Here is a 19818-nt window from a genome sequence, read left to right as displayed (position 1 = left end):
GCTGCAGCTGCAGGTGGAATAGTGTCCACTGGACTGAGAAGGCCCCGCCCCTTCCGGTGAGGTCATGATTCCATGAAATCACTCCTCCCCCTCAAGACATCAACTCCAATCTAGACGCTCCCCTGTTGCTGAGGCTGGTGACGCTGTAGCTGGGTGGTTGCAGTCAGAGTAGTGGTGTTTGGCGTCTGTACTACAGGTAAGAAGATGGGAATGTGCCAAGGTGATTACTACATTCAGGACAATAAGTAGCTAGCTGTAGGTGTGCAGAATCCCACTCCCATTATTGTCAGGGTCTCGCACCCCCTCATGTCATCAGCTGTCAGGCTCCCGCACCCCCTCGTGTCGTCAGCTGTCAGGCTCCCGCACCCCTCGTGTCGTGGGCTGTCGGGCTCCCCCACCCCCCCCCCCGTGTCGTGGGCTGTCGGGCTCCTGCGCCCCCCCCTCGTGTCGTGGGCTGTCGGGCTCCCGCGCCCCCCCTCGTGTCGTGGGCTGTCGGGCTCCCGCGCCCCCCCTCGTGTCGTGGGCTGTCGGGCTCCCGCGCCCCCCCTTGTGTCGTGGGCTGTCGGGCTCCCGCGCCCCCCCCTCATGTCGTGGGCTGTCGGGCTCCCGCGCCCCCCCCCTCGTGTCGTGGGCTGTCGGGCTCCCGCACCCCCTCGTGTCGTGGGCTGTCAGGCTCCCTCACACCCTCGTGTCGTGGGCTGTCAGGCTCCCTCACACCCTCGTGTCGTGGGCTGTCGGGCTCCCGCACCCCTTCATGTCGTGGGCTGTCAGGCTCCCTCACACCCTCGTGTCGTGGGCTGTCGGGCTCCCGCACCCCCTCGTGTCGTGGGCTGTCGGGCTCCCGCGCCCCCCCTCGTGTTGTGGGCTGTCGGGCTCCCGCGCCCCCCCCTCGTGTCGTGGGCTGTCGTGCTCCCGCGCCCCCCCTCGTGTCGTGGGCTGTCGGGCTCCCGCCCCCCCCCCTCGTGTCGTGGGCTGTCGGGTTCCCGCGCCCCCCCCTCGTGTCGTCGTGGGCTGTCGGGCTCCCGCGCCCCCCCTCGTGTCGTGGGCTGTCGGGCTCCCGCGCCCCCCCTCGTGTCGTGGGCTGTCGGGCTCCCGCGCCCCCCCTCGTGTCGTGGGCCGTCGGGCTCCCGTGCCCCCCCCTCGTGTCGTGGGCCGTCGGGCTCCCGCGCCTCCCCCTCGTGTCGTGGGCCGTCGGGCTCCCGCGCCTCCCCCTCGTGTCGTGGGCCGTCGGGCTCCCGCGCCCCCCCCTCGTGTCGTAGGCCGTCGGGCTCCCACGCCCCCCCCTCGTGTCGTGGGCCGTCGGGCTCCCACGCCCCCCCCTCGTGTCGTGGGCCGTCAGGCTCCCGCACTCTCCCCTTGTCGTTGTCTGTGGAGAAGATTAATACATATTTTCATTTTTCAGGTTTTCTCTTATAAAACAAGAACCCTGAGCTTCTGTCTTTGACCGAAAAAATGGCGTCTGACAAGTCGCTGCTGTCTGCAGAAATGAACACAAACATGGAGGAAGCGCTGTATGAACAGATGCTGATGAAGGTACGAAAGATGAATTGGAGAGGCCAGCAATCACCGGGTGAATGTCTCCTCCGTCAGCTGCCGGGGGCGCGGCAGTCTCCAACATTTACCTAATGTGTATTGTTGGCTTTAGACCCCTCACAGTTGTACTATTTTGGTGCAGGAAAAATCTGTTTGCAGAACCATCCTGTTCATGTTACTCACTGATTCTCACTTATTGCCTCATTTCAGGCCAAACAGGAGATACAGAGCAGAATACCGAACTTACCAGAAAGCAGACAGATCAGACCCCAGCCGAGTGAGATGGGCGTCCTCTGATTATTATCCAGATTACTTTGTGCATATTATGCGACAGATACCACAGTGGGGCAGTGGGGTCTTAATGACTGCAACGGTCACATGATGCAACCAACGTGGGGGGTCACATCGTTTTTTCTTATACAGTTGGTTACATGTAAATGCTGCTTGGCTTTTGCCGATTTTATTGTGTTTTTGTTCACTTTTTGTTTTTATTTCTGGTAGGTTTCTGCATTAAAACTCGCACATCCAAAAATACCAAAATCTTTATTAACATCTGCAAGTCGAACCAGATCTCAGCGCCCCCGGACCTGACGGAGCAGGAGTTAGTCAGCATCCTGGAATCTGATGATCCCTCCGGCTATCGAGTCCCCATGAGCCTTGGAGAGCCCCACGTTGAAGTTGATAATAGTACTTTTTTTTTAATACAGCAAGTCTCTTTTTAAAGGGGTAGTCCAGAGATATCCTTAAAGGGGATAAAATAGCAAGTATTACAACTTACTAATCCTCAATGATCAAAGGTGCCGTCTCCACAGGTTCTGGTAGGTCCACTTCCAGTCTGCGGAATAAAGTTTGTTGTTGTCTTTTGAACTTTTTTGGTTTAGATTTGGGACTTAAAGGGATTGCCCACTACTTGGATTCCCCTTTAAGAACTTATGCTAATTATTCATAGCAGCCCAACTAAGATCAATGGATTGATTCGGCATCGCAAAGTATCTAAGTCCTGGTGCACTTTGTCCTACAGGTGGAGGCGGCTGCATGGCGTACGACATAGTGATTAATGGCACCTTCTTTGAGAAAATTAAGGTAACTGCAATTGCTTATTCCGACATACGAGCTGTCTGCTCTCCTTTGTGTCAGCTCCTTACTTTGTATTTTTTTTATTAGAATAATGAGCTTCTCAGGGAATTTTTTATCACCGTGGCCATGGAGGGACTAGAGAACAAGTACGAAATGGAGCTGTCAAGAGGTAACGACCGCATCACTGATATTTTCCTTGATTTTTCCAACACAAGGACTTGTTCTTTCGTGGAGCAAGTTTACCATATAATATATTGAACATTTTTATGTACTAACCTGTTGTATGGCACTGTATCAAATGCCTTTGAAAAGTCCAGATAGACGAAAACCACTAAGTTTCCCTGGTCCAACCTAGAACTTACCTCCGCATAGAATCTTTTCAGATTAGTTTGCAGGACAGATCCCTCATAATCATATGTTTAGGTTATTCTTATTGAGGTGCTCCAGGTTAGTATCTCTTAGAAAACCCTCAAAGATGTTGCCCACAGTACAAGTTAAACTTACCTGCCTATAAATTCCAGGCTCAGATATTATCCCGTTCTTGAATATTGGTACCACATTTGCTATGTGGGTGTAACACTGGTGGATATGGACCCACTGCCCCACGGGAGGGTTGTGACTAGGTGTCTACTGGGTCTCCACTAGAACCTTTGGTGGTGAGGATAGACTGGGCCGCCAGTAGGCACCAGGTACAACTTCAGTGCAGTCCCCGGGACTGCAGCAGCATTCCGGAGGTACCAGGGTACCAGACACAGGAGAGCGAAGACAAGGACTAGGTCAGACAGTCTGAGATCGGGGCAGGAAGCACAGGTTCAGGATAGAGAAAAATGGCAAGGGGGACAGGGGTTTTTGAGACCAGAAAACTCCTTTAACGCTTGCAACCTCTGTTGCTTGACTGCAACTCAAACAGTCAAATCAGTCAGTAAGAATTTAGGGCACTTCCATGGCGATATTTTGCATCAGTATTTGTTAGCAGACGCCAGGAGTGGATCCAAAACAGAAGAGGTGAAAGTGTTTCAGTTACTATTTTTCACTGTGTTTGTTCCCCTCTGGTCTTCAGCTTACAAATACTGCTGTAAATTAGTGCCCAAAATACTCACTGTGTGAATGAGGTGAGGAAGCTGCTTGTAGTACTGTAATAGAAGTCCTTATTCTGAGGATGAGTGCTGTAATTCTTGTCTTCTCTGCTCCATCAAACTCCCCAGAGCAGGGGCAACCCCTGGGGCAAAACTGCTGGCGGCAGATGTCCAGACGTATGACTCAGTGATGTGTGATGGACCCCGACTCCCAAACAAAATGAATCAGACACATACAAAATAAATACACAAATCATTGCAATTAGGTGTCAAACATTCTCAACTTTATTTAAATTTACATGACACCGAAAATGGCACAACCCTCGACTCACGAAGAGTCACCCTCCAGCGCTCAGGAGAGGAAAACCCCCTGTGGAGGAAACCTCTAGGGAACCATGGCTCGAGGGCTGCCCTTCCCTTGGGCTTAGAGAGTTAGTGCCGATATATGACGGAGTTTTAGAATTTGTACATATTTACAGAGAACGACATAACAAATATAGACTATTAATGTGATAGCTGCGATATCTGTCACCACATTTATTGCTGGAACGAATTTAGTTGATCTGATTTCCCAGGTGGATCTACCACTTCTCCCTTACAGATCCAGCTCCGTCTCTCAAGAAGTTGGGCACTTGGTTACAGGGGTTGCTCATTATGGATAACCCCTAATAGGATGAGTATCCCCCCCTCTCCCAATTTATCACCCATTAAAGTCAAGGATCCATCCATGAACTCCCAAAGAAGAGCAGCTCTTTGTACATAGTAACAGAAGGGGATCCTGTTTTGGGGACCCCCCCTCTGTTACCTTCCCATGCCCCCGGGGTGTCTAAGAAGACAACCCCTTTCCCTGCTAGAACCTCCAAATTACACCAACGTTGGCACATTACGTGGGGTGGTCAAGCTCAAGGTCCTCAGGCGCATCATCAGTAATGGCGTTGATCATGGCAGTGCGGCATTCTTTTATGCAATCTTCTTTATGACACTTGTTTATGCCCTCACAATAGTTGTCATGGTTACTACAAGGGTTATTACTGATGCAGGGTCCAAGTATTAACCCTTTCATCATTGGTAATTCACTTTCATTATGGAGGCAAATAATTGTACTTGATACCAAGCAGGAGTCTTATCATTACGGCTTCCCTTAGGCACCATAAGAAATACAGATTATAGAACATACGTACAAGTGTTTCAGGAGTGTTTTGCACTTTTTAGATCCATAGATTGGGCTTATAACTAGCACTTTACAAATCAGAAAATTAAGAGGAAATTACTTGTAAAATAATATTATAAGGAATTGCATTTCAAGCATTTTCCTAATGTGCATTCTGCATACTTGCATAGTTACATAGGTTGAAAAAGTTTGAACTTTAATGTCCTTGGTCTATCTCCAAAGTTATAGATTTTCTATTACTAGATTATTTATAACCCACAATGTCATGTTTTGTTAAAAAAGTATCCAGCCCTTCTATAAATGTTGTTATACTATCTGCCATTACTATATCTTGTGGTTGGCATTCCACAGTCTGACTGCTCTAACTGTAAAGAATCCTTTCCTATTAAGTTGCCAGAATCGCTTCACCTCCGCTTGTTATCAATGTTCCTGGTGCTTTGTAAGGTCCTGGAAAGTGATAAGTCATGTGCCAGTACTATGCATTGACCACATATGTATTTATACATATAAATGTATATTTATGAAGGAGATGATAATTACCCTTCATAGAGGTGTTACGATCATTCATAAATTGCTTTCATAGGTTTGATCTCCAGGATTAGGAGAGATTTGGGGTGTAAACTTAATAAACAATGAGTAAAACATCAAAGCAAACGAAAAAGGGTTTGTGACCCAAACTGGTAGGTGAGACCGGCTAGCCCCATATTATACGAGGTCACAACCAGGTTTCGCCTGAGGAGGGCAGCACTAATGAGTCCTCAGGAGCGCATAACCCTGAAATATGCAGCGATTCTACACTACCCATTATAAAAGGGTTTAATATGCTACTTACTACCATGTTTTAATTAAGATACAAGGCATACTTGTAAGGAGAGATGAAAAAGGTGATGGGGGACAAAATATAAATATACTGAGGAACTCTATACACTAGTGGCCAAAATTGAGGCAACACCCCCAAGATTTATGAATTTTTAGCATTTTGCCAATACAAATACAAATTTCATGAATGTTTTTGATTTCACAGTAAAGTTTTTAAGTAGAAATAAAATCTCATATAGAAACACAATATTAGCAGGAAATTTGTTCATTTGTCAACAAATTGGACACTATTGTCACTCAGATGACTGTGGGAGAAAAGCCATTGATTTGTCCTATTTTCATATCTAACACTAAATGTTAATACTCAGTTGGATAGCCCTCGGCCTTGATGACGGCCTGGCATCTACTTGGCATGCTATCTACCAGTTTGTGTAAATCAGATGGTGTGATGATATGAAGCCATGATTTGATGATGGCTGCAATGAGTTCCTGCTTGTGTGAAGCCCGCTGTTTTGACACCTCTCTTTTGAGCCGAGCCCAGAGATTCTCAATAGGATTGAGATCGGGGCTGTTTCCTGGCCAATTCAATAGCTGGACATTTTTGTCCTTGAACCAAGAGAGACATTTTTTAGCTGTATTTCATGGGGCTCCATCTTAAAATATACGGTGTCCCTTCACCAAATACATCGTGTGCCGAAGGAATGAGTTTAGGCTGAAGGACGTCCTTGATGTACTTTTCAGCATTAACTGTTTCTTCAATTACCTGCAGCCGACCACCTGCATCTCTGGACACGCAGCCCCCTACCATAACACTCAGAGGATGCTTCATGGTGGGTACTGTACCCTCTGACAACCAGTCCTCTCCAGGTCGTCGTCGAACGTAGCGGACACCGTCGCTGCCAAAGATGGATATGCGTGTCTCATCGCTCCATATAACATTTCTCCATTGTTCAATGGTCCATTTACAATGTTCTTTGGCCCCTGCAGACGTTTCTGACACTGTGAGGCATTCAAAAATGGCTTTTTACCTGGTATTCTGGCTCTTAACCCCGCGTTTACCAGTCGTCGTCGAACCGTCCGATCAGACACGGTCACTCCGGTGTTAACAAGCTCCTTGTTGATGTTAACAGCAGTTTATTCCCTGTTATTTAGGGCGATTCTAACAATTCTTCTATCAGTCTGAGGACTTGTAGCCTTCTTCCTTTCTCTACCTGGTTTATTCTTTATCGAACCAGTCTCTTGAAACCGCTTCCACACTTTGAGAACGGAAACATGTAATTGCTTACCTTCTGATGACAAACTGGCTTTAAAATATAAAAACCGCATTTTAATCGCACAATATCTGTCTTAAATCACACCCAGGTCACTATAAACCAACATAGAATACATATGGCAGAAGAGGGCGTGTGTACAAGTAAGTAGGTCAGTGAAATCCTCCATTAAATATTGGTGATGGTGAAAAACTGAAGGTGTTGCCTCAATTTTGGCCACTGGTGTATAACACAAAATATAAACAAAAAAGAAAGGGAAGAACATTTCTGCACAAAAAACGTGTCGCTCGGCAGGAAAATCCCCTTGATATTGCGGTTTTTGAGATTTTTTTTTCCCGTTCTTTAGAAACGCTGCAAAAATACTGAAAGAATAGACATGAAACTGCTTCAAATCTGCAAGGATTCACTTTTCCTGGTACTATCAAACATAGCGTTTTTGGGAACTTGGAGCTCTATATTACAAATATGTCCGTCCCTCCAGTTGAAAGAAATTAACATTTTCCTGGAGGGAAGTTTATATTTTACATTATGTCAGTTTTTGTCTATCGATGATAAAGTGCAGTTTGCAGCAATTTTTATTGTGACATATACCCAAATCATTCACGAAAATGTATCACATTCAACTCGTGTCGGGCGGGCCTGCGTCCTCTCACATGCCAGGGCTGAGTTTCAGTTCCAGTCTGACCCTGTTAATCATCTATGGTTTCCCTTCAGAGTGGAAAATGCTGAAAAATCGGAAGTTCCTGGGATCCATTTTTGAACAGAATATCAGAACCAAATCAAAACCGATGATTCAGGAAATGGACATAATGGGGTAAGTCCCAACTCTAAGGTACAAGTCTATGGCATACAGTCTGTAAAAGACGACAGAGTAGGCTGCTGTTGAGCATCGGCGGCTTCTTCTCTGATGTTCCTCGCTCATCCATGTCTTATAATACCACATTTCCCCTAGGGACACAAAGTATGACGAGCGCCACTCCTTCTGGTGATAGGTTATACCCAACAGATGGGGCAGCGCCACTCCTCGTGGTGATGGGTTATACCCAACAGATGGGGGAGCGCCACTCCTTGAGGTGATAGGTTATACCCAACAGATGGGGGAGCGCCACTCCTCGTGGTGATGGGTTATACCCAACAGATGGGGGAGCACCACTCCTCGTGGTGATGGGTTATACTCAACAGATGGGGGAAGTTGCAGAATGGCTTGTTATGGTGCAAGAACAATGTGGACATTGTTTTTTTTTTTGTTGTTTTAACTATTATGTCTTTATGTTCTTTATTTTTTTCCTACAGACCCTCCCAGCTAACTCCAAGCAAGTCCCTGATCTCAGAAGTTGAAAGGTTTGGGTTACTTTGAGCTTTAATGCATGCATTTACTTTTTTTAGAATCCCATCTTACGAAAAATATAGGATATCCAACTTCTTGGACTCCAAAAATAAGGGGGCTGCAGCCTGGAAGTAACCCCGCTGCCCTTTTTAAAGAATATGCTGGTGTGGGGCAGCTACCCAGATTTTCACTGTGCAGGAGAACTGCAGCTAAGCCCATTCACTTTGCTGGATCTATGCTGTCGTTCCGCTGCACAGTGGAGGCCATGATGCCAATGTGCAGGGAATGACTGTGAAAGGGGCTGTTCCTCATTACCAGCATCAGTGCCCCTTTATTATATTAGAGATTGACCCCAACAGATCATAAATTGATGGTGTACCCTTGCATTATACTGCTGCCTTCCTTTTTTTATCAGTTCACCCGTGAAACCAGATTACATGATTGTGGCGGAACCTCCTGTAGGACACCCAAGTTTTCTGGTGGCTGAAGTCTCTTTACCTAAAGTGGTGAGAGCCTTAGATGTGGTTTAGGATTGTGACCTTTTTGTATTTCATGTGATTTCCAATAGTCTTCCTTTATTAAAAGTCTGTGCCAACCTCGTGCTACCGGTCCTCCTCTGCCAACTTTTATCATCACAGCTTTGATGTGTCCACAGTAGCCAATTGCTGGCAGCTGTGACACATTTGCTGGATGATGATGATATCATTTTTTTTTTCATACCATGGTGGGTTGTTTGCAAGCTGTTGGAATGAGAAAGAAGATCTCTGTAAATGACTGTCAGCAGAGAACGACTGTTCAAACCAAGCACAGACGCCCAGTGCTTTACGGCGGGACCAGTCATTTATATAAGCCTTCCCCCCTGCTTGTTTCCCCTCCATCTCCACCATCACCTCTTCTTTGACAGTTCTGGCTTCATAGATCCAGAGAGGAGATAGAGGGAAAACAAGCTGGTGGGAAGATGTATATATTATTATTATTTAATTATATAGTGCCATTGATTCCATGGTGCTGGTGCATATACATGATGGTATAATGATGATAGAAATGATGAAAGAGGCTTGTTGCAATAGTGTAGAACACGCCGCTCTTTATTTTTTCTATATTAATGCGACATTTGGAGGAATCGCACAGAAAATGCTTTAAATGTATTTATTTTTTTATTTCATTTTTCTCATGTCCATGATTCACATTGCGTTAAATGAGGCATAATGAAGATGAAGAATGTTTCAGCTAATGTAGCCTTCATCAGACAGGATAATGTAGCTTGAGGGGACCCACTTGGTTAAATATAGGGGTCAGTTCTGGTCTTCCCAAAAAGCAGATTAAGTAGTCACCACACGGGAATCTGGTGATTACTGGGTTTGCTTTTGGGGACCCCAGATTTCTTCATATAACCGAGTGGGCCTTCTGCCTAATGAAGGCTACGTTATCTGAAATTCTGGTACCATTCATTATGCCTCACTTAAAGGGGTTGCCTGGCACTTTAATATTGATGACCTATCCTAAGGATATTCCATTAGTATTAAAGTGGTGGACAACCCCTTTTAATGCAGTGTGAATCCTAAAAAATATTTTTCAGCATTTTCTGTGAGCAGTTCCTCCACGTGTCAGATTTAATGTATGAGACGTGTGGAGCTACACAGTAACTTCTAGTTGGCCACGTATCAAGATAAAAGTTTAGATTTTTGTGCACTTGTTGGTTACAACTTTCTTTCCCGTACAGAAGCATTCAGCGACATAAGCGTTGCTACCACTCTGGTCTTCTCTTTACAGTCTTCTGCTAGATCTCTTGTGTTGGACTTGGGTGAAGACAGAATAGTCAGACGTCCCGATTTGTATCATCTAGACGTCTTCATTCCTTACAATATCATCCAAGAACAAAGTGGAGCTCAGTTCAACAAGGACAGTAAGGTGAGACAATTAAGCAAAGCTGGACATGTCTTATAGCCCATTCTGAAATCTCCTTCTTAAAGAGGTTCTCTGAGAAAATGTATATAATAAAATTTTAAAAAATGTATACATTTATTTAGCAAAAATAAATTGTTTTAATTAGTGAATAATTCTATGTGAATACTTTTATGCCCAAAAATGGCAAAAGTATTCTCGGAGTGATACCTTTATATATATGCAAGCTTTCAGAGCACAGAGGCTCCTTCTTCAGGCAATATTACAAATGAATTCATAACATTTGTAATCCTGCCTGAAGAAGGAGCCTGTGTGCTCTGTAAGTTTGCATATATATATATTTTTTTCTGGTTAGCCAATAAAGGTATCACTCCGAGAATACTTTTGCCATTTTTGGGCATAAAATTATTTCCATCAAATTTTCTGGCTAACACGGTACCACAATATAAATTTGTACTGTACATCACAATTAGGGGATAATAATTGTGTATGGACATAATGGCCAACGATGTCAGCAGCCATCCATCCTAGATGGGTGAAGGTAAACTGTTTGAGACGGACTTCTCTGACCTACCTGTCGGAATCAAGAACGTGCATCTATGTCATCGATTGACTGACTGATCACGTCCATGAGTCAACATGTTGTAAACCTGTCATGATGAGTGAGCAGATAGGATGCTGCCCCTCACCCTGACAGGAACTTATCTATCACAACATATAGTTGCCCTGAGACATCTGAATGCATCGGCTTTCCTTTATGCCATTCATCAAACATGTCGTATATTTTGTGTATAGCGAGTCACAAGCCTCACACTGCTCTGCGTCTTATCATTTGGTTCTATGAGCTGCAGTAAAACGTGACGTATATTCCAGGTGCTGACGATCACAATGCCGGTGCAGCCAGCATAGCGGTGGGATCAGAAGATCAGCTTTGGAAAACGTTCCTCTTATATAGATCAAGTGGATCCTACTTACATTCGCTGCTGTTTACATTGTATGGTTACAATTCTATTTAGACTTCAATATGACTCCAGAATAAATTTTTGTCTTTCTTATACTTGCCGTACATTTTTCCCAAGGAAGGGGTTTAGGTATTGTGCTTTTTTTTTTTATTTCTACTGTAATATTTCATAATATCTGTGAATAAGTCTTGAAAATAATTTGCATTGAAAAGGTTGAGATCCTCTGAATCTACAGGGATTTTTAGGAATTAAAAATCTACAGCAGTAAATCTGCAGCAGAATTTACATTTTGCACCATGTCTGGATTTAGTAGCAGCTGCCCCTTTAAATGGAATATGTCAGCAGGTTTTTGCTATCCCATTTGAGAGCAGCATAATCCGAGGCCCTGATTCCAACGATGTATCACTTACTGGGCTGCTTGGTGTTATTTTGATAAAATTGCAGGTTTTTTTCTCATGCAGATCTCTGAATGCTGAGCTCTGTATAATAACCCCACCCACACCACTGATTGGCCGCTTTCTGTGTACACTGTATATAAACTGCCAATCAGTGGTGGGGGGCGTGGTTGGACTACCTGGCAGCAGGTTTACTAGTCCTCTAGTGATAATCTTCTGCTAATAAAAGTGTGATTTTTATCAAAACTACAACAAGCAGCCCTGTAAGTGAGACGTCCCTAGAATCAGGGTCTTTGTCTCTACATCATGCTGCTCTCAACAACAACCAATATATAGTACATCCGACAAGGGGTCAATGTGTTAAAAAAGACCTTTATTATAATAATTTGGGTACATGGCGGGAAAGAAAAGAGCACACACACATATATATAGTAATACCATATAATAGTGAGGAGGTATAATGTAAATATTTGAATTGCAGAGACATCAGGGCTAAATAGTAGTAGCTCCAATTGTGCTAATGCATACTGATAGTACTGATAGTATATCCTAGGTCACATAGTAAAAGGATATAATCCCAAATAATAAAAGCCAATATAGGCATTCCCAAGATAATGACCTTTTGGTATATACATATCAAGGGATGTATTATATCCAAGTAGGTTCATTCCTAAGTAACAATAATGTTGTATTGGATTCATTCATACCTGGTATATATTGTCTGCACGTCTTGCAATAGCTCTGGGCTCGGTGGTCCTACTCCTAGTGTGGCGCTCACCCCATCATGCTGCTCTCAGAATAGCCAAGAAAAACCTGCTGACAGATTCCCTTTACAAATAGCTGAAATGGCTCCTAGATACCAGAGAAGGAAAACGTTATTAAAACGGTTTTGTTTCCTAAATAGAAAAGCAAATTAAACACCACTGGATAATGTGGTGTGTGAAACCGTCCATTGGATTGCTGTTTCGGGTGGGCTCAGGAGCAGAGCCCCCATCCTACACAGCTGACATCTTGCTGTAACAGCAGCGGCCAGAGCGAAGCGTCAATCACTGCTGTTTAACCATTTATATGCCGTCAATCACTGATGGCAAGTTAAATAGCGCAATCGCCGGTACGCTATGCAATGTTACTAGAATTTTTTTTTTTACTTTTCCATTTCCTTGAATTACTTGTTGTGATTTGCGGATCCATTGGCTGGCCAAGTGGAAGGGCTGCAGCCGATCATTCATGTCCGTAGCAGATACACATTTACATGTGTAAATAGGCCCTTATAGAAATCAATCAATAGAACGTATACCTGGATATCCAGGTTTATCCTTTTCATACATTTAAAGAGGTATAAGTCATGGCATATTACTAGGATGTCATTCTTGGGGGTCTGACAGCCTAATTTAGAAAGAAGTGGATGCATTATTTTTTTCACGCTCCCAATTTAACAATTTGAGTACAGTTGGATCTATTGTTTTTTTTAGTTTTTGCACTATGGGTGGGTGGTTGGGAGCACAACTGTGCAGGAAAAAAAAAGCTTACAGGTTCTCAATTCCTTCATTCTTGGGATCGGTGGCGGAACCACAGGTCGGACCATCGCCAATCAAGATATTATATCCCTTCACACTCATCATTGCTCCCAATTAACAATTTGAGTAAGTGCATTTTTTTAGGGTATTTTTTTTAGGGTATTTTTGCGCAATGGGTGGGAGCACAACTGTGCAGGAAAAAAAGCTAATAGGTTCCCCATTTCTTCATTCTCAGAATCAGTGGATGGAACATCGCCAATCACAATATTATATCCTTCACACTAATCGTTGCTCCCAATTATCAATTTGAGTACGGTTATACCTATTGTTTTTTTAGGGGTTTTTTTTGCACTGTGGGCGGTTGGGAGCACAGCTGTGCAGGAAAAAAAAAGCTGATAGGTTCCCCATTCCTTCATTCTCAGGATCAGTGGTGGAACCAGAGGGTGGATCATCTCCAATCAAAATATTATATTATTCACAATAATCATTGCTCCTAGTTAACAATTTGAGTACGGTTGAACCCATTGTGTTTTTTTAGGGTTTTTTTTTTTTTTTGCACTATGGGTGCAAGTTATAGTAATATGTGTCACCTTAAAAAAAAAACTAATAGTGTCTCCTGATTGTTCAGACACAAATATATCTGTTGAAAATAGTCTGGTGTTCACCAGTAAATTATAACTGTGGTTTTGCTGTTCCACAGTAAAAAATCTCTATTATCCTGCTTTTGGCATTTTTTGCCGCAAAGAAAAACAGTAGTAGTGTCTCCTGATTGTTCAGACACAAATATATCTGTTGAAAATAGTCTGGTATACACCAGTAAATTATAACTGTGGTTTTGCTGTTCCACGGTAAAAATCTCTATTATCCTGATCTTGGCATTTTTTGCCGTAAAAAAAAACTAATAGTGTCTCCCTGATTTTTCAGACACAAATATATCTGTTGAAAATAGTCTGGTGTGGGCCCGAGAAATACAAGTGTGGTTTTGCAGTTCCACGGGTCAAATCTTTGTATTATCCACTTTTGGGCCATTTTTACCTAAAAATAAACAGTTTGAGTGTGTCGCTCAGTGTTCAGCCGCAAATATATCTATTCAAAATTTTCTGGTATACCCCAGTAAACAATAACTGTGGTTTTGCCATTCCACGGTAAAAATCTCTATTATTCACCTTTTGGTATTTTTTCCGTAAAGAAAAACAGTAATAGTTTCTCCCTGATTGTTCAGATTGTTTAAAAGAGTCGGGTGTAGGCCAGAGAAATAGAACTGTGATTTTCCTCTTCCACGGTTCTAATCTACTTTATTACCCTTTTTCCATTGATAGTGCGAGTGTAAGCTATTTTACTTACTTTACAATGGGCAAGGCGCGTGGCAAGGGACATGGAAGTGGACGTTCTGGTGATGGTACATGCAGAGGACGGGGCCGTGGCCAAGGTGAAAATGTGCCACAACCAACAGCCATATCTTCTCGCTCCCACTTCTTGACCGAATTACTAGGGAAGCACAGAACAACACCAGTATTGCGAACTGATCAGTGTGAACAGGTTATTAATTGGATAGCAGACCACCACTTCCGGTCTGTCTTCCACACGGTCAACTCTTAGTAGCCGTGAGTCTCGACCGCATACTCCTCCTCACCCTGATGCTCCTTCCTCCCACCATGCCGAGTATCGTCAGACAGCAACTGATCCCACACTTGGACACTCTGAAGAGCTGTTCACTGGTCCATTTTCAGATTTGTGCCCCTCGCCTGCTCCGCTTGAAGTGGTGGAAGAGGAGATCCCATGTAGAGATGCCCAAATATTTGAACAGCCACGGCCACAGGAAGTCAACGCTGGCAATTTGTCACAAGAGGTTGACGATGACGAAACACAATTGCCAAGAAGTGAGGAGGAGGATCGTGGTGCGCAAGTGGAAGAGGAGGAGGTGGTGGATGATCTAGTAACTGACCCAACGTGGCAGGAGGACATGCAGAGCAAGGCCAGCAGCAGACCGGGTGAGGGAGACAGAGTACCCCAACAGGCAGGAAGAAGCAGTGTGGTGGCCGCACACAGAAGGCCGGCAACAGTTCCCCGTAACACCAACACGAGGGACGTTGCCAGTACAACCTGTGGGTCTTCCAGAGTCTGGAATTTTTTTAAAGACTCTGCTGATAACCCCAAAAAGGCCATTTGTACCACCTGCCATGCCAGCATCAGCAGGGGTGACAAAACTACCAGCCTGACCACCACCAGCATGATCAGGCACATGGCAGTAAAGCACCCGACTTTGTGGGGCGAACCCCAGGGTCCACGACCAGTGTCAGCAGGTGTCACCTGTTGTGTGTGCATGGCAATCCCCTGTCCATACTGCATGCAAAGATGCCCCCTCCTCTCAGTCTTTATGGCAGACTCTCAAGTGTGTGCAAAGCAGTCATCAAAGCAAAAGGTGGCTACTTTGAAGAATCTAGAATATAAGACATATTTTCAGTTGTTTCACACTTTTTTGTTAAGTATATAATTCCACATGTGTTAATTCATAGTTTTGATGCCTTCAGTGTGAATGTACAATTTTCATAGTCATGAAAATACAGAAAAATCTTTAAATGAGAAGGTGTGTCCAAACTTTTGGTCTGTACTGTATGTACCATCTTGACCAACTTTGAGGAGTCCACCAAGATGGTGAGTGGCGATGACTCCATCATTAGCGTCAGCATTCCACTTGTCTGTCTTTTGCAATGCTCTCTGCAGAGAATTAAAGAGGAGGCATTGCAGCCAGAGTATGATGAGATGGATCAAGAAGCCGTAGCGGTCTATTACACACAGCCCAGCCTCATCTCATCCCAACGTGCATTGGGGGACAATGAGGGAGAGGAGGAGGAGGAAGAACAGGAGCTTGTATCATGCGCTGTAGGCGGTAGTACCTGTACAACTGTCATACCGTCGGTTCAGCGTGGATGGCCTGAGGACAGGGGGGAGGAGGAGGAGGAGAGCATGGTCATTCGTCATCTTGGTGTGGACACGGAAGTCTTGCCCGTTACCAGTCTGGCGCGCATGGCTGACTTTGTTACTCTGCCTTAACCGTGACCCTCGCGTTGTCAAAATGTTGGGTGACAGTCATTACTGGTTGGTGACACTTTTAGACCCCCGCTACAAGGAGAACGTTCACTCTCTTATTCCTGAGGTGGAGAGGTCTACAAAAATGGGGCAGTACCAGAAGGCCCTTGCTGCAGAACTGTTAAAAAAAAATTCCATCTGAAGACACTAGCGGCAGAGGTCACAGTTCGTTGACCAACCAAGGCGTACAAGCGAGAGAGAGGCAACTCCAATCCAGCAGAGGCAGGGGAACACTGTCAACATTCTGGGACAGTTTTCTGAGACCTGCCCAGCTTACAGGCCCTGAGGCGCGGGGTACTCTCACAAGGAGTGGAAAGTTTCAAAAGATGGTGAGGGAGTACCTTGCCGACCGTACCAGCGTCCTCCGTGATTCCTCTGTGCCTTTTAATTATTGGGTATCCAAGCTGGACACTTGGAATGAAATCGCTCTGTACACCTTGGAGGTCCTGGCCTGCCCTGCCGCTAGCGTGTTATCGGAGCGTGTTTTTAGTGCTGCTGGGGTAATTATAACTGATAAGCGCACTCGCCTGTCAACTGACAATGCTGACAAGCTGACCCTTATCAAAATGAACAAGAGCTGGATTGGGCCAGACTTCTCATCACCACCAAATGACAGCAGAGTAACATAAAGTCAAATCCACTGTGTTATTTCGGGAGGTGTATTCAAATGCACCACTTCACACCCACACATGGGTATACGCTTCCTCATTTCGGCTGTTTTATGTTCTTCTCCTTATCCTCAGCCTCCACCACCACTATACCACCAGGGTGACCGTGGTCCGTGTTGCCATTATTGAAAGTTCCTCAGTCCTTATTTTTGTCAGCTTTTGCTTGGAAGGCATAAGCAAAGACTGTGGGAGACCCACTCCCCAATAATGGGAATAATATATTTAAAATGCTGTACTGTATGGCTCTTGTAAGGGGCATTAAAAGCGTCTTGTTAAGCTACTGCGACCTCCACCACTATTCCGAGGAGCATGAAAAGCGTCTTGTTAAGCTACTGTGACCTCCACCACTTTTCCGAGGGCCATTAAAAGCGTCTTGTTAAGCTACTGGGACGTCCACCACTTTTCCGAGGAGCATTAAAACCGTCTTGTTAATCTACTGGGACTTCCACGTCTCTTCCAAGGGGCATTCAAACCGTCTTGTTAAGCTACTGCGATCTCCACCACTTTTCCGAGGGGCATTAAAAACGTCTTGTTAAGCTAGTTGGACCTCCACGTCTCTTCCAAGGGGAATTCAAACTGTCTTGTTAAGCTACTGGGACATCCACGTCTCTTCCAAGGGGCATTCAAACCGTCTTGGTAAGCTACTGCGACCTCCACCTCTTTTTCGAGGGGCATTAAAAGCGTCTTATTAAGCTACTGGGACCTCCACCACTTTTCCGAGAAGCATTAAAACCGTCTTTCTAAGCTACTGGGACCTCCACGTCTCTTCCAAGGGGCATTAAAAGCGTCTTGTTAAGCTACTGGGACCTCCACCACTTTTCCGAGGGGCATTAAAACCGTCTTTTTAAGGTACTGGTACCTCCACGTCTCTTCCAAGGGGCATTCAAACCGTCTTGTTAAGCTACTGGGACCTTCACCACTTTTCCAAGGGGCATTCAAACAGTCTTGTTAAGCTACTGCGAACTCCACCACTTTTTCAAGGGGCATTAAAACCGTCTTGTTAAGCTACTGGGACCTCCACCACTTTTCCGAGGGGCATTAAAAGCATCTTGTTAAGCTATTGGGACCTCCACCACTTTTCTGAGGAGCATTAAAACCGTCTTGTTAAGCTACTGGGACCTCCACGTCTCTTCCAAGGGGCATTCAAACAGTCTTGTTAAGCTACTTAGACCTCCACGTCTCTTCTGAGGACATTAATAGCGTCTTGTTAAGCTACTGTGACCTCCACCACTTTTCCGAGGGGCATTCAAACCGTCTTGTTAAGCTACTGGGACCTCCACGTCTCTTCCAAGGGGCATTCAAACAGTCTTGTTAAGCTACTGGGACCTCCACGTCTCTTCCAAGGGGCATTCAAAGCGTCATGTTAAGCTACTGGGACCTCCACCACTTTTCCGAGGGGCATTAAAAGCATCTTGTTAAGCTACTGGGACCTCCACCACTTTTCCGAGGAGCATTAAAACCATCTTGTTAAGCTACTGGGACCTCCACCACTTTTCCGAGGAGCATTAAAACCATCTTGTTAAGCTACTGTGACCTCCACGTCTCTTCCAAGGGGCATTCTGACCGTCTTGCTAAGCTACTGCGACCTCCACCACTTTGGCGAGGGGCATTAAAACCGACTTGTTAAGCTACTGGGACCTCCACGTCTCTTCAAAGGGGCATTCAAACCGTCTTGTTAAGCTACTGGGACCTAAACGTCTCTTCCAAGGGGCATTCAAACTGTCTTGTTAAGCTACTGCGACCTCCACCACTTTTCAAAGGGGCATTAAAACCGTCTTCTTAAGCTACTGGGACCTCCACCACTTTTCCGAGGGGCATTAAAACAGTCTTGTTAAGCTACTGGGACCTCCACGTCTCTTCCAAGGGGCATTCAAACCGTCTTGTTAAGCTACTGGGACCTCCACTTCTCTTCTGAGGGGCATTAAAAGCGACGTGTTAAGCTACTGTGACCTCCACCACTTTTGCGAGGGGCATTAAAACCGTCTTTTTAAGCTACTGGGACCTCAACGTCTCTTCCAAGGGGCATTCAAACCGTCTTGTTAAGCTACTGGGACCTCCACGTCTCTACCAAGGGGCATTCAAACCGTCTTGTTAAGCTACTGCGACCTCCACCACTTTTTCAAGGGGCAGTAAAAGCATCTTATTAAGCTACTGGGTCCTCCACCACTTTTCCGAGAAGCATTAAAACCGTCTTGTTAAGCTACTGGGACCTCCACGTCTCTTCCAAGGGGCATTCAAGCCGTCTTGTTAAGCTCCTGGGACCGCCACGTCTCTTCCAAGGGGCATTCAAACCATCTTGTTAAGCTACTGGGACCTCCACGTCTCTTCTGAGAGGCATTAAAAGCGTCTTTTTAAGCTACTGTGACCTCCACCACTTTTCCGAGGGGCATTAAAACCGTCTTGTTAAGCTACTGGGACCTCCATGTCTCTTCCAAGGGGCATTGAAACCGTCTTGTTAAGCTACTGGGACCTCCACCACTTATCTGCGGGGCATTAAAAGCGTCTTGTTAAGCTACTGTGTCCTCCACCACTTTTTCGAGGGGCATTAAAACCGTCTTGTTAAGCTACTGGGACCTCCACGTCTCTTCCGAGGGGCATTCAAACCGTCTTGTTAAGCTACTGGGACCTCCACGTCTCTTCCAAGGGGCATTCAAACCATCTTGTTAAGCTACTGCAACCTCCACCACTTTTCCAAGGGGCATTAAAACCGTCTTGTTAAGCTACTGGGACCTCCACCACTTTTCCGAGGGGCATTGAAAGCATCTTGTTAAGCTACTGGGACCTCCACCACTTTTCTGAGGAGCATTTAAACCATCTTGTTAAGCTACTGGGACCTCCACGTCTCTTCCAAGGGGCATTCAAACCGTCTTGTTAAGCTACTGGGACCTCCACGTCTCTTCTGAGGGGCATTAAAAGCGTCTTGTTAAGCTACTGTGACCTCCACCACTTTTCCGAGGGGCATTAAAACCGTCTTGTTAAGATACTGGGACCTCCACGTCTCTTCCGA

The 19818-nt window shown here is 45.2% G+C and overlaps 1 protein-coding gene across 1 annotated transcript; it reads left to right on the top strand.

Annotated features, from left to right (window-relative positions):
- Nucleotides 1-88: 88 nt before the first annotated feature.
- LOC141240606 (PIH1 domain-containing protein 1-like) lies at nt 89-8784 on the top strand. Its single transcript, XM_073668677.1, has 10 exons — nt 89-196; nt 1403-1533; nt 1744-1810; nt 2035-2220; nt 2555-2616; nt 2698-2779; nt 7662-7761; nt 8241-8288; nt 8690-8732; nt 8779-8784. The coding sequence occupies exons 2-10, from the start codon at nt 1453-1455 to the stop codon at nt 8782-8784; spliced, it is 675 nt and encodes a 224-aa protein (XP_073524778.1). The 5' UTR covers nt 89-196; nt 1403-1452.
- The last annotated feature ends 11034 nt before the right edge of the window (nt 8785-19818 follow it).

Source organism: Phyllobates terribilis, unplaced genomic scaffold (genome assembly GCF_046119375.1).
Source record: "Phyllobates terribilis strain yellow unplaced genomic scaffold, ASM4611937v1 Scaffold_883__1_contigs__length_573848, whole genome shotgun sequence".
Classification (NCBI taxonomy): Eukaryota; Metazoa; Chordata; class Amphibia; order Anura; family Dendrobatidae; genus Phyllobates; species Phyllobates terribilis.
The sequence above is the reverse complement of the archived record's forward strand: the minus strand, read 5'-3'. Positions and strand labels throughout refer to the sequence as shown.